Consider the following 14910-nt stretch of genomic DNA (forward strand, 5'->3'; position numbering starts at 1 on the left):
TAGGTTTTTTGAGTCATTTATAAGAGCTGTATCTAATATCTCACTTAAAGAATAGAGAACAAGACACGATTACAGAAGCTGAATTCCTAGCTATTTTTCTTGGTGTTCCCAGTGTCTGGCGTGAAAAAACCCAAAACAAAACAAAACCCAAAATCAAGCAAGCAGAAAAAATCCCAATCCATTCCCCAGAAGGAACATCATCATATTCAGGGAATAGAGAGACTCACCCTGGTTTTGGCATCGATCTGCCCTCCGCGATCCAACAAGAGCTTCACCATGTTTGTGTTTCCCCTTTTGGAAGCCACATGCAGTGGGGTGATTCCATTCTACACCATGAAAAGAACAAACAATGAGCAGGATGGATTGGGAAGGGTGTAATGGGGGTGAATTTGCATCACACAAAAAAATGAGACCATCACATTGTAGAGAACAAAAATGTACTTGACCATCAGAGCTAGGCACACACCATATAAGCTAGAGTTAGTAAGTCCTTTATGAGCAAGAATCTTTATTCATTGGTTTTTGGGTGGTTTTTTTTTTCATAAAAGAAGCAGCACATCTGCCAAAGCAGCAACATCACAGTCCCAGAGTCAGACAAAGAAACAAACAGAGCTCTGAGTCCCAGTGAGTCCATAGTCACACGACACTGATGAACACACACAGAGTACACAAATACACAACTCCTGCGAAAGGAACCTGCTAGGTGTCACGCCAATAGCATCAAGGAGTAGGTCCTGTGGTCCTCACATTTTGGGTGAGGAAAGAGGTAATGTTAGCAGCTATTCTGGATTGGCAACAAGGGGAAGTCAGTCTGAAGAGCAGAGCCCTAAAGTAATTCACGGTCTGTCTGGTAAAAGGAAAGGGAAAACTCGTGACCCAGTCACTATGTTGAGGTTTTTATGACCAGAAGTTTTCAGGGCACCAGATGCCATGCTTCAAGCTACATGCTGTCCAGCAGCAAAGAGATCATATTATGTAGCTCTGCAGAGGTTTACATTAAACAAGTAGTCATGATTAATTAGTACTTTTATCTCATGGCAATATACCCTATGTGACTTTTTAAAAATACATTTATATGTGAAAATATCAAATTATGGAAGTATAGTAAATACTGAAAAAGCCAATAAATCCTACATCTATTTCTGGACTGTGTCTAACTGACAGAAAAGCTGAAGTGAGTTGGCACATTATGAGAATATCAGCTTTCTGGAACAAGTCAAAGGAGCCTTCTGCCTTCAGCTGGGAATAGTGGCTGCAACTCAACTCCCCCAAGGGCTCTGGTGCATCACATGGAGGCAACTTTTAGGAATTCTGCAAAAAAAAGCCATCTTTGAACAGAACAGAATCTCAGCGTTACTGTGCCCCTCAGTTACTCGTGACTAAGAACTGCACAAAGAAACCCTCCTCCCACTTGTGCAACTCATTCTAAATAAGAAGAGAAAGAAATTCCTCCATACCCTCGCTGTGAAATCGACCGCAGCTCCTCGGTTTAGCAGAAGTGTTGCCACGTTGACATTTCCATAGTGTGCAGCTATGTGCAAAGGTGTAAAGCCACTCTACAAAGGGAAATAGCCCTTATTAGAGCAATCATTTCACACAAGATAATCAGCTACAACTTGATTTTTAAATCTGCTGGCAAAAAAAATGCATTGTGTCAGTTTTACCTAGTTCACCTACAATATAGCCCAATCTTTCAGGAAGAGAGGGTGGGTTTCATAGGAGAGTTTATCAAACGTGCTTTGTTCTTTCATTCTCCAATTCAAGTTTTCTGCATCAGTGACCAAAGAAGAGAAGCTTTCATGATAGAAAATATTAATAAATTAGCCATTCTTAAAAGAAATAAAGGAAGTTCCCTTATTACAATTTGGAAGCAACATGGGTCTTTTGGGCTGCATCTGTTTATTGGTTTTGGATAAAAGACAAAAAAAGCTGATGGACTCTTATTTTACGGCTCTTAGAAATATAAAAAACTTTTTTTCTTCTTTTTTTTTTTTGGTGTTGTTTGAGGAAACAGTAGTTATTCAAAAATCAACCCAAGAGTTTGTTGTACATGAGAAACAACTTAGTACCACAGTATAAGAATCTTCATTATCTCTATTTAGATACAATTTGGATCTCAAAGGATCTGAAGAAACTGCCATCTATACACATCAGAAAAAACCCAATTTATTTATTGCCTCTTCAACACTACAAGGTGAAACCTGCTTCAGCTATGAGATACAGAATTGCCTGACAACAGCATAAAAATCATTAATTTTTCAAAAACTAGGACACAGAGCAAGCTTTTAGTCTCATAAGTAATTCAAGTAGAAAGGACCTTGCTTTTGAGGTTTCCCTGAAGAGCTTTACACTGATTTAATCAGATCTCACTGTTAGTTATAGAGAGAAATACTTTTGGCTTCCAGACTATAGTGTATTTTCAGCTAGATTTCATTTCTATCAGTGTACATTTTAAATCACTTATTACATCAACTTTATTCCCAAAAGATCCAGCATTCAGCCCACTATTTTACCCTAATTCCTTTTACTTTCCCTTCAGCCCAAAGCTGATCCTGGTCGAAGTACAGCCAAACACTCCTTATATTCATAGTCTTCTTGTTGTTGTTGATAAAGTACCAGGGAAATGTCTGCTGAGGATACTGGGCCCACAAATACAATACTGCATCAAGCTATAGACTAAATGTGGATTTCCTGAACTACTTTTTCACAGACTCAAGTTTGCCTGGTGGCAAACACAAGGTTCTGAGAAGGAATGTGATGGGTACTGAAGGAGAAGGGAGCCCCCTTCCTCTTGACCATGGTGAAGAACATGTCCATGGGCAGCTGCCAGAGAGAAGAGTCACAGCTGTAGCCAACCAGACCCATGATCTTTTTGTGAAAGTGCTTGGAGAGCCAGTGTTTCCAGAACCTGAGATATGTAATGCTGTCTGCTGCAGGTTAATTCTGATTATGTGCTATCCCTGAAGGACTTTTCAAAACTTGATTGAAGAGATTGTGATAAGAGCAATGGTAAAAATAACCAGATGCTCTGAACAAGTTTTTACCTTGTAGGGTTTGATTTTATTTATTGTTGTAAAAGACGGAAAATGAATTTTACCCTTATCCTGGCTGAGCCAGACACCCTGATTTAGTTATGTCAAGTGAGTGCATTTTCATAATTAATGAAATTGAGCTAGAAAAGCATCTTTATCCTCTTAGCTCCATTACTCGCTTCAGACTTCTTTGAACTGACATGAATTCTCCAAAGTTTACTTCAATAGTGGCACAAACAAAAAGAAATTCTAAGACAAAGGATGAATAAAAATAGGTTTGTGGAGTCACAAATTTCTAGGTATTAAAAAAGAGTCATATCATCACTTTTAGTGCTAAGTAATAAAGAAGGATTGCCAAAGAGTAGAGAAAATAATTATAAATAACAGAAAGAGTAATTAAAAATTTTTGATCTCGGTACCTCAGTCGTCCTATTCACCATCATCTGATGCAGCATGGGTTGGGAAAAAGAGGAACAATATTAAAGACTGGCCACAAAATGAAGAACTATGTTGCTTTTTGAAATGAGTTATGCTGTTAATTATGGGAAAAGCCATTTGTGCATGCATTAACTTTAAATACAACCTACGATCCCATGGGCAATAAACCAGTATCCTATTAATAGGAGAGCAGTGATTCTGCTTCCATTCCAGTCTCTTCTGGTTTGCAAGTAATGAGCAAAAGCTGGTTACGTAAAACATGGGAGGTGTAACTAAAAAGCAGGAAAACGAGTCCTGTGCAATTACTGCCAATATGTCCCTGATGATACTGGTTGAGCAACTCGTCCTTCCCCATGGAAGAAATTCCCGTTAACCATTAAAAGAAGGAGGAGAAGTTTGTTGCCCATCGGGTCTGAGCCGTGCCTGCCCCGTCCCCTCCCAGCAGTGTGCTGTTACCTTGGACTGCACATCAGCGTTGTGGTCGTTCTGCAGCAGCAGTGCTGCTGACTTGGTGTCGTCTTTTCGAGCGGCGATGTGCAGAGCTGGTAATCTCACCTTCCCCTTGGTGTCATTTTCCAGGAGGATGGCCACCGCCTGGTTGTGTCCTTGTTGCAGTGCAACAGCCAGAGGAGTGAAACCATCCTGGTAGAGAAGAAACAAGATGTGCTCAGTGAGCTGGAGGTCGTACAGATACAGGGATTTGCACAGCGCTGTTCACAAACAGAAACTGATGAGCACGTTAGACTACCCAGAGAAGTTATGGAGTCTCCTCTGGGGACTTTCAAGACCCATCTGGATGCATTGCTGAGTGACCTGTCCTAGTTGTGGTCCTGCTCTGGCAAGGGGGTTGGACTCAATGATCTTCAGATGTGCCTGACATTCTGTGATTCTGTGACTACCAGCTGCACCACCACCTCCAGTGAAATACAAGTAAAGTGTCACAAGTTCTGCCTGCTTTTATACCTTTTCTTCTGATTATAAACCTGAATGTAGCTCCAGCCCTCCATGCTGGCCAAGTTGTCACCACACACTAGATTGGAAGGCAGCTGAACCACAAGGGACAGAGCAGCTCTCAACTGAGTCTGTGACCTAAGGCGTGGTGAAGAACAACAAAAGAAAAGGGAAAGGAGCAAAACAAAGGTTTCTATGTCTAGGTCAGAAGGAATAACTGGAGTTATAATAGCCAGAAAGAGAGAAAACTGGTTTAGATACATGGTATAGGAATTAGAGAGAATTAATTTGAAACAGGGATACGGAAAGGTGACAGAATAATGGAGGACAAGTTAGGAAGGAATAAGAGCCCTAACTTATGTTGAAAGAAACATTGGAAGAATTGCTAGAATTTTCCCCCTTAGTAATCTAATAACATTCACTCCCTTTTCTGTAGAGCTGTGGGTAGGTGCATGGTAACAGCAATACTACTACTATGGTTTCTTTCTGTAACTGAGATTAAATTCCGTACAGTGAATTAAAAAAGGGTGAACAGCTGATGAAACAGCTGAACTGTAAAGATAATTCTGAGATTGGGGCTGTATTAGGTGTTGAAATGGCTTAATGTATTTGCCTTTCACCTCTGGGAACATGAGAACAAATCCTGGATTAGAGGCCCTGTGAAACTGAGCTCATCCTTACTCTCATTTTGTATCTATAGGTATATAAGCATTAGAGGAAATGAAATATATCCAAAGGCAGTGCTAGTTTCAAAGCTTCAAAGACAAGACCATCCATTGGATTTGCATCACTTTACCTTCCATCCTTCCCTAATAGGCCACAAGCCTTTCTGCATTCCCTCTCCTACTATTTCTAGAGAGGATGGCTGATGAGAGCTTTTCCCTCTCTGCATCCCATCCCTACATGAGGACAGCCAATCTTGGATGCTGAACAACAGGTCTTTCTCCATGAATTTGAGAGGCACCCTCAGTTCAGGTTAATTTAATGTACCGTTTGTTCCTTCTGTCATGAGACTTCATCTGGGCATGTGTGAGAGTCGTCAGTGGCTTGGAGTCAGGTTCAGAGCAGGGGCATTTCATTTGTTGGTTTTTTTTTTCCCTGCCTTCTTCTAAAAAAGTCAGACTGTCCTCTGAGTTCCAGCAATGCCTGGATGTCTGCATTCAAGCAGAGGTCACACTAATTATAATCATATTGGCCTCACATTTCCTGTAAACTAATGAATGGCTTGCCAGTGCACCTGATCACCACAGACAGTAAAAGTTACTGGGAGAAAGGCTGCAAGCAGGTGACCACAGGCTGCAGCCAAGCTGGGAGAGAGCCCCAGTTCCACTTGGCTCCTTCACAGGAGTGTGTTTCTGCCATGTTGCCTGGCAATCACACAGGATTTCATACTTCAGAGAGCTGCCATGTAACATGATCACCATATATACTGTTCAAGAGAGGATTATTTTAGTAGCTGGCATCAAATGGTACAGTATCCATTGAAAGAAGGGACAGTAAAGCAGCTGTTAACACTAGCAGTTTGGGTCAAAGGAAAGGAGGGTGAGCAGAAAGGTATCATCATTTCAAATCCATCTGTTTGTGAAGCCATTGCAGAAAGGGTAAGTTTCTGTGCAGACAGGGAAAAAGTGCTAAACAGCAGCAAAGGCTCTGACAGGAGAGGAACTTTCCTATTACTACTTCCCATAGCACATCCATATCCATAGAACAAACACAAAGCCAATGTGATTTGCAGCAGAGTCTGCTCACTCCCCCCCTTGGTTTGAAAAAAAAGAACATTTGGCAACCAAAGAACAAGAGGAGGAAACAGGATGAGTGCAGTCCTCATGACCCAGGGGTTTTCCCCATTGTGCTCAAACCCCCTCATTTACAGAAGAAAGCTCTTAAGATTCAGGTCCTCTTGAGATGGACTCTCATCTCTCCACACTGTCTGCCCTGCTTGCCCTGAAGTTACTGCACGTTTACAGAACACCCAGGAAGTGCAGAACCCAGCAATGACCACCACCCTTCTGAGTGTTCATACCCACTTGGGCCAGCAGCAGAAATAAAGCATCTGAGGAGGAAAGAGCACATTGCCTGCTGAGCTCATTGATGTGATCCTTGCCATTTGGTTTCCAATTTATGCAAACTGCAGACAATAATGAATATTCAGAGGTCCAGTTGCCACCACTCCTCACTGAGAGGAACTGGAGGTTGGAGTAAGTGACCTCTTGAGGTACCTTTCTATCTGAACAGTTTTATGAACCCAGCACCACAGAGACCTGACTCTACTCATCACTTTTGTGCATTTACTTACCTGTTTCTCACTCTTTCTCTCTATGGAGAAAATAATTCTGAACTTATCTAGCATCTCAAAACCCGATCTGAAAGGAAGCTTTTGAGTGACTAACTGCTGATCCTAATTGGTTTTATTCCATTTCATACTGTACAGAGACACCCTTCTGGACAGAGTCCTCATGGTCCTAATTAAGGCATTCACAGTCTGTCCCACATGCTTTTCAGCTGGATGAAGAAGAAGCAGAAGCAACCTTCCAAACTACCTGACCCAGAAAACTCCTTACATAGCCAAGAGTGGGAGTTATATGCTACAATATTCAATTCACCAATTTTTGTCCAGATCTTAAGGTGCAAATGAAAAAGCAGCCTGAAGAGAGGTCTGTTGCTCAGGTGGTGGCACTCCAGGATGCTCAAGTTTTCATTGGCTTTGTTGGAGACATAAATCTGTTCAAATTAAATGCTCCACTTCTCCACTTAAACTTTGATCGATCAACTACTCCCTTCACTCCCCTGACAATACCCCCTTGGCCTCCTAGAACTTCTACCACCTCAGGGACCTCTCTCCAAGGCCTCATTCATTTTTCAGAAAATTCTCTGGGAAGCCAATAGGAGAAATGGGCACAAAATGAAGGTGAAAATCCTGCCCTCATGGAAGTCAGTGAAAGTTTTGCTTTGAATCAGGCTGGATTTCCTCCCTTTTCACCACTTCCAGAACAGTTTACCTTTATCTTCTGTGTGTATAAAAGGAAAAAAAAAACAAAGAATATGATTCACAACTACAACTCTTTGCAATGAAAGTTCTCAAAAGATTCTCAGAAATCTTTGGCTTTAGGTGATCTGAACATAAAGGCAAAGGAAAAAAGAGTGTGTGTGAAAAAAGAACAGTGCACCTCACCTCAGTAGCTGTGCTTTGGTTGGCTCCATTCTCCAGGAGATATTTCACCACTTCAATGTGGTTCTCTTGAGCTGCCATATATAAAGGAGTAAAGCCATTCTAGGAAGAACACACAATATTGCAATGAGGAATCAGAATACACTGACAATAATGAACCCCAAATACATACATGGCTAAAAATACATTTGTGCTTTTCTAGTTGAAGAGTTTTAAGTATGTAAGTAGAGCAACTTTGTATTTTTTAACTTAATATGGGAATATTTAATGGCATTTAAACCCACAGAACTCTAAATGCTTTCACACTACTTTTCTTTTGACACACATTTTAGGGAAGTGATGGTCACACCAATTATTAATGCAGCTATTCCTTGCTGATGATGTTCAGGGACTGGAAAGCTGGTAATAAAGTTCTATGAAAGCTGACAGGAAAGCAAGGCTTTCCTCCATTTATTGCATTAACTTAACCAAAGACATCATCCCCTGGAGACCATAATGTCCATACCTCATGACAAGCTGAGTAGCAATGACAAAGGCTTAACATAATATAAACAATTTTGTAATACATAAAACATTGCAAAACATCAAATATAAAAGATCTCAACCTTGCAAATTAACAACTGCATTTCTGACCATACAGTAAATTCATCTGTTCTTTAATTATAAACATTCATTAAAATGTCCTAAAGTCCTTAAAATAATCTGCTCTGGATAATAATTTTTTTAAAAAATTAAAATATAGCAAATTCATCAGAAACACAAGTCCTTTCTTCCCATGAAAATATTTTAATTCATTAGGTACGAAATCCATATGAAAGAAAGGCATGGGAATGAGCTGTCTGCCTAATTAATCATTTTCTTATAAGCAGCTTTTAGGATTGTTAAAAAGGTCTTAGAAATACTCCTTCCTACTCTGTAAATTCCCATGTAATATAAGAGGACACAATCCTCTATACTTCTGAAAACATTCTTCTGCCTCAGAATGGCACTTTTAGCTAGAACATAAACCACAAACCAGACTTCAAACAAGCAATTATTTTTTTCATCTTGTGTGCTGAATGATAAGCTTGATTGATAAGATGTGCATTTACAGTCAGAATTAATGCAAATACTGTGATAACAAAGAACCTTGCTTCAGAGAAGCCAACACTATTCTTTCTAGCAAACCTGCTGTGGAAACATTCCAGTGATTTCCTAAGGAAATGAAACCTCTTTTTTTCAGTCACTAGATAACACTCTTGATTGCAGAACTGATGTCTTTACAACCCCTCTCTGCATTTACAAATGTAGAAGACTGCTCAGACAATGACTGTTGGTTATGTTGTGTGGGTCATATGGTATATGTCATATATGTTGCAGCAAGCTTTTAAATACTGCTCTGCAAAATATCCTGGCACTTCTGTCAACAATCTTGGGACATTTAATAACAAAATGGCACCCAGGGCACAGTTAGCAGCAGTTCAGTGGTAAAACTCTGGCATGTATGTGGCTTTACAGAGGGGTCTGTCTGTGGTCTGCACAGGGTCTGTATTATCCAATATTCTCAGTAATGATGGAGCAGAGTGCTCTTACCAGAGTTACAGACAGCATGAACAAGATAGACTGCAAGTCTACACCCCACAACAAGATCATAATTTGAAAGGCTTCTCTTACCCTGGAGAAAAGAGCTGGAAATGCAATTTAGTAAGAACAAATACAGGTTTCTCCATTATGGCAGGAAAAAAACTAACTCTGCAGACAGGGAATGACAACTTAGGGGAGAATTTTGCAGATAAGAACATGAAGGTCACAGTGGTCTACCAAAGGGCCACTGGTCAATGAGCTGATTCTGATATCATAAAGACACCAGGACAAAAATACATCTCCCTAGGGAAACATTTCCTTTGAGAAAAGACAAGTAATTGGTGTTCTGTCTGGAAAGGGAAAATAGAAGGAAAAGAAGGTAACAGTCTTTACAGAGGAGAGTAAAGGCCTGTTCTGCATGTTCAGGATGACCACAACAAATGGAAAAAGGCAGAGTTCACCAAGGTAGCTGGAGAGGAAATTCATGTTAGACCTCAAGAAAAGCCTTTTAAGAGCAAAAGGCATTTTGACAGGCAGCTTCCCTCCTCCCAACTCACTGCTAAAACTGGAAGCACCAACCAGGCAAAGGAGCAAGTCAGGAGCTGTGCTGGGTTCCATGCTGCTCCTCAGCCAACTCTTAAACAGGGGGAAGAGACAAGAGATGCCCTCAAAGTGTGAACTGAAGGAATGCTGTTCAGCATGGCATTAGGAAGCTGAAGAAGAGCAGGGGGTTGCCAGGAGCTGGCAGTGGGAAGGATGAACAGATTGGGTTCTTTTCCACTGCACCTGGATGGATTCACAAAGAGACAACTGCAGGTAACCCAGCTGGCTCACTGCTTTGGTTTGCCTTCCCACCCCAGAAAGAAACAAAATGGCAACCTATTAGGTTTAACTAAGAGTAATTTTCCACTTGCCTCATCAGCACTTTAATATGAAAGTCTATCATAGCAGGGTTCTACACAGTAATACCTGCAAAATCCTTCTAGCACTGAGTATTACGTGGCTGGACACACGGATCACACCAACTAATATAAACAAGGGGAATATGAGAATTCTCAAGCCAGAGTAAATCAATTTGCTTAAAAGCTTTGAAGAATCTTATTTTTTTAATCAACTCAAGTCCCTCATTCTAGAACGAGATCAGGACAATAAATCCTGGATTAAGAGATGGTAAACAAAACATGTATGACTTCATGACCACTTAGTACCAAGAACTACTAACTAGTTTTTCACCCAGAGCTCCAGAAGAGCACCTATTATATATCACAGATAAAACCTCATATGCTATAATCATACCTGGTAATAGAGCAATTGGGGGAAAAAAACCCATAGCTTTTTTGTTTGTTTTTTCAAAGCTTTAGGTATGCATCCTCTTCAAATCTGGTTTATTTTGGAAACTGTAACAGCATGCCAAGGTCTATTTGCAAAACTGCCTATACCAGACACACTGAATTTCTTCTCCTGGCAAGGTCTAGCCCAATTTTTTTGACAAGCAGGGTGAAGTCCATTTCTTAGTGAAGAAGCTCGTTTCAGAGCTCCTAATCACAGTGGTTTTGACCTCAACACTTCTGGCTCTTGGCCAGAAAACTCCTGTTTTGGGATTCCTGGTATCATTGCTCCCCTCTGCCCAGTGGGATTCCTGTCAGCCCTGCTGGAGTTCTGCCTTCTCTTTTACCCACCAGACCCCAAGACTTCCAAGTCTCCTTCCATCCTGCACAGCAGCTGCCTGGCTCCTGTACAGCACGTTTCTGTCTCTCTCCTGCCATTAAACAGAAATGCCCAGGACAAAACCATAGCCTTCCCTTTGTTTCCTATACTTTTGCTCATCTAAAATCCCCCCTCCAGTTTTTGATCTTGTCATTTCAAAGAGTTATATGCCAATACTTGGTTTCTCTGTTCTGCTTCTGAGATACTTCAAAGCTCAAGATCCCAAGTCTCTGTAAACTGAAGAAAACATGTTTTCCCCAGACTTCTATTTCACTCCTACTGAACCAATGTCATTCTGGTAAATGATTCTCCATCAACACATTGCAAAGGAGACTGACCTCTCCCCTCCTTGTTTCAGAAGGTTCTTGGGTTTATGGTCTCATACTGTATAAACACAGTCCAGAATTGAAGTAAAAATACTGACTGTGGCAAATAAATGTGACCTGGAAAAGGAGAAACCCACTTCCTTTTGCTTTTTCTGGAAGCCTGGCTGTGTATTTATATTAAGTTTGTATGTTTAGATTTTGAGCATCATCTGAAAAATAGAAATTAACTTGGTAATGATGTAGAACAGTCACTTTCAAACAATGATTTCATCAGAGGATTTGCAGTAAGGACAGATGTATACTACTGTAATATAAAGTTAATATGAGAAATTAACACTAAGCAAATAGAGTATATTATATACTCCATTCTTCCTACTAAATTCAGTGATTCACTTGCTAATTTGAGAAAATGAATAGCTCTCAATGATTCTTCAAGCTATTAATGCAAATTGGCAAGTCTATCTATGACTCAGAATTTGTATCATTAAATTTTGCCCAAGCCCTAATGAAGGACACGGTTTGAAGAAGCAGAGGGATTATTAGAGCATTTAGGAAATCACACAAACAGCCATGGAGTTTGCTTGAGCTTTATTTTATGGCTTTCGAGGAACCTCACTCCTTGGATGCAGTACCTGAGTGAGAAGGAAACATCTTCCCAACTCTGCTGAGCAGCCAGTGTTTGAATGACTGACCTGCCTATAATGTCTATATATCCATATATCCATATTTATCCCTGTATTATTACAAAGGAAAAGAGAGAAAATAAGGATATATTACCTCTTCCCTCACTTTGCCTCTTTTAAGATGAAACATGAGGACTATCAACACATCCTGTGATTAAGCAGCTCATGCAAACCCAGACAAATATATCAATTTTCTTTTAAAGGCCTGCAGGAACTGTTTACAACTGTATTAGATCACTGAGATTACCAGGACAGACAACTGACATCTGATGCAATTGGTTACATACAACAAAGCTCTCTCCCATTTACTCTTAAGATGCAATTACCAGTCAGAAGGTTAACAAAATCATCAGATTGCCCTATCCAGGCCTCTTGCCTCCTCTCCCTCTCAATGCATTGGTTCTTGGTTTGGTGTTTTGGCAAATTGCTCTTCCCAATCTTGTTTCATATCAAGGAAAGGAAAATCTTATTTTCTAAGGTTTAAAAATGAAAACTGAAGATAGGTTTGGTTTGGTTTTGTTTTGTTTTCCTGCAAACTTCACTACAATCCTCCAACTGTACTTCTCAACCAACATTCAGATAAGATTCTGTGCACAAAATCCTGCCCATAAAAAAGCTCAGTTTCCTTTGGGTCACTCTAGAATTTCCTTTGTAGCACTCAGCAGTAAACAACCTAAGAGAAACCTCAGTGAAATTTCTCTACCTTCCTCCCTGTGCCTCCTGCTCTTTCTCATCATGTTAGGATTTAAGCCAGCTCCATATAAAGGACCAGATACCAGCACAAAGAATGAGACAAAACTGAGACAAGGGGGGGACAAGCTTACATTCCTCATGAAACAATTCCTGTGGATTATCAAATCTGATTCATGTCAGGTGTTAACACATCAGTCAGGAGCTGGGAGCTTGTCCTTTATCTCAGCCCCAATACTGCAGGGGAGAGGCAATAAGCACTGCAGCAGAGGCTGCTCTCTCTTGGACAGAATGTTGTGCAGGGAAGGAAACACAGGAGGGTCCCTCTGGACAGCAGGGAACACTTCTCCATTGTGAGGGTGACCAAGCACTGACACAGGGTTCCCAGAGAGGCTGAGTAGTCCCCATCCATGGAGATGCTCAAAAGCTCTCTGGACATGGTGCTGGGCAGCCTGCTGTAGGTGACCCTGACTGAGCAGGGAGGGTGGGACAGATGACTCCAGAGGGTGCATTCCAACCTCAGCCATTCTGTTACTCAGTGACAAACCCTTTAACAGCCCAAGCAATTAATTTATGAGAGTTACAAATATGAGAGTTACAAATAAATGCAACTTTGCAAGCTAAATTAAGAACACACTATCACAATTCTGGGAACTTTGTCATACTTTATGCTCAGAGCATTATTTTCAGCCAGTCTAAAAATAAACACCACATAAGAGGATTTTATATTAGCAGGAGAGATTCTCTGCCTAAAAGGGTGAATTAAGGATAGATCGAGGTAGCTAGTTCAACTTTTAAAAGTCTTTTTTCTTAGCTTACATCAAAATCTGAAAGTTTACATATTGTTAATTTGACCAATTATTCACATTCCTCTTTCTTTTCCCTTAAAATGCATTTTTCATAAAACAATTATATAACTCACATAATTTTTCAAGGGAAAAAAAAATGTCAGAATGCTAAACATTAACTGTTGTGATGCTGGCAGCATCCTCATGGAGGGTGTAAATTAAAGACTATGGATTTCTGGTAGTGAGGAAAGCACCTTAAGACTCTTTCCCCCATGTTTCAAAAGGTGCAGCACATCAGTATATATTCATTTTCCTGGAATATAATTTCCTTTTACAACCAAGCTGGAAAGTACTAGGATGGCACACAGGTTAGATGTGAGCATTTGTGGGTTATTCATTGTAAAGTGGCACATCTGTAAGGGCACAGGAGAGCTACTGGATTCTGCCCTACTGTGAAACTCCCCAACAAGTGTTAGCTAATGATTGCATCACTCCTTACATTCATTACAGCAGAAATTGGGGCTCACAGGGTCCCCGTAGACTATAAAGATTAAAGCTGAGAAAAGCAGTTAGAAAAAAAGGCCAGAATGCCTGAATGCTGATGATTCTCCTTTCTTGGGCCAAATGGCTAAGCAAAGAAACCAACAAAAAGAATATTCACTTGTTTGAGGTCATCAAACTAATTTGCAATAAATAAAGTTTTAAAATGTAGTGACACAGAAGCCTGCACTGAAAATAGTAGCACCCCAGCTGTCTCACTGACTCCCTAGTCATAAATAGTGTTTTCTACTCTATACTTACACCACTGCAATAATTATAAAGCCAGGTGATAAATGATGTCTAGGTTTGTGATGAACTTGCAGAGTTCATGCACAGGACTCCAACTGTACCCCCATGGATAAGACACCATTACAGGAACCCCTTCTTGGGAGGTGTATTGTACTGCAAGTCCCTTCCTAGCTCAACACCAGATTTAAAGAGCACAAAGATTTCTATTTTAGTAGCTTCAAATAACACAATTTTCTCTGCAAGGACAGCAAAGCAACCACAGAGCCTGAAACACAGTCAGGAGAGAAATCAAGATGTTCTGTGCCTTGGAAATGTCATTTTTACCAAGAGGGAACCTGTAATAGAAACTGAGCTGATGGAGAATACTGGGAAGAGATCAGTCATGCACAGATAAACATAACCCTGATATGGGCATGGGTTAAGGCCCAAAATCTTCAGCAGGGCAGAGTCTGGCCTTTGAATTTGTATTTTTCAGTCTTTGTTGGGATCCTGACACATTCAGTTATTCCATGGCTGCAGCTGGAATCCTAGAAACAGACATCAAACTGGCTCAGGACCCTCCTTTGTTCCTTAAGAGCTCCTGATCCTCAGCAGCTTTCGAGAGAAAGCCAACAAATCCCAAATCTCCACACCACCCTGCTCCTGCTTCTGCAGGTGACACCCCAAACCAGTCATGCTCAGAGGGTTATTTTTTCTGTAACTGTAGGAATTATTTGGGGGAATGGGAAAGTCCCACGTGAAGGTGTTGGTATCAATAATCATCATTATGTTCAC

At 40.6% G+C, this 14910-nt stretch overlaps 1 protein-coding gene across 7 annotated transcripts in view; it reads right to left on the reverse strand.

Moving 5' to 3' along the window:
• Nucleotides 1-14910, reverse strand: part of ANK2 (ankyrin 2) — a 140006-nt gene that overhangs the window by 97930 nt on the left and 27166 nt on the right. For 6 of the 7 annotated variants that reach the window (XM_030450107.1, XM_030450106.1, XM_030450105.1 and 3 more), the window contains exons 5-8: nt 7594-7692; nt 3927-4112; nt 1458-1556; nt 228-326 (exon numbers count right to left, since the gene is read on the reverse strand). In XM_030450107.1, coding sequence (XP_030305967.1) covers nt 228-326; nt 1458-1556; nt 3927-4112; nt 7594-7692 — 483 coding nt within the window. Of the gene's footprint in view, nt 1-227; nt 327-1457; nt 1557-3451; nt 3476-3926; nt 4113-7593; nt 7693-14910 lie in introns of all 7 variants that reach the window. The other variant, XM_030450104.1, reaches the window with a different exon arrangement.

This window comes from Calypte anna, chromosome 4A (genome assembly GCF_003957555.1).
Source record: "Calypte anna isolate BGI_N300 chromosome 4A, bCalAnn1_v1.p, whole genome shotgun sequence".
Classification (NCBI taxonomy): Eukaryota; Metazoa; Chordata; class Aves; order Apodiformes; family Trochilidae; genus Calypte; species Calypte anna.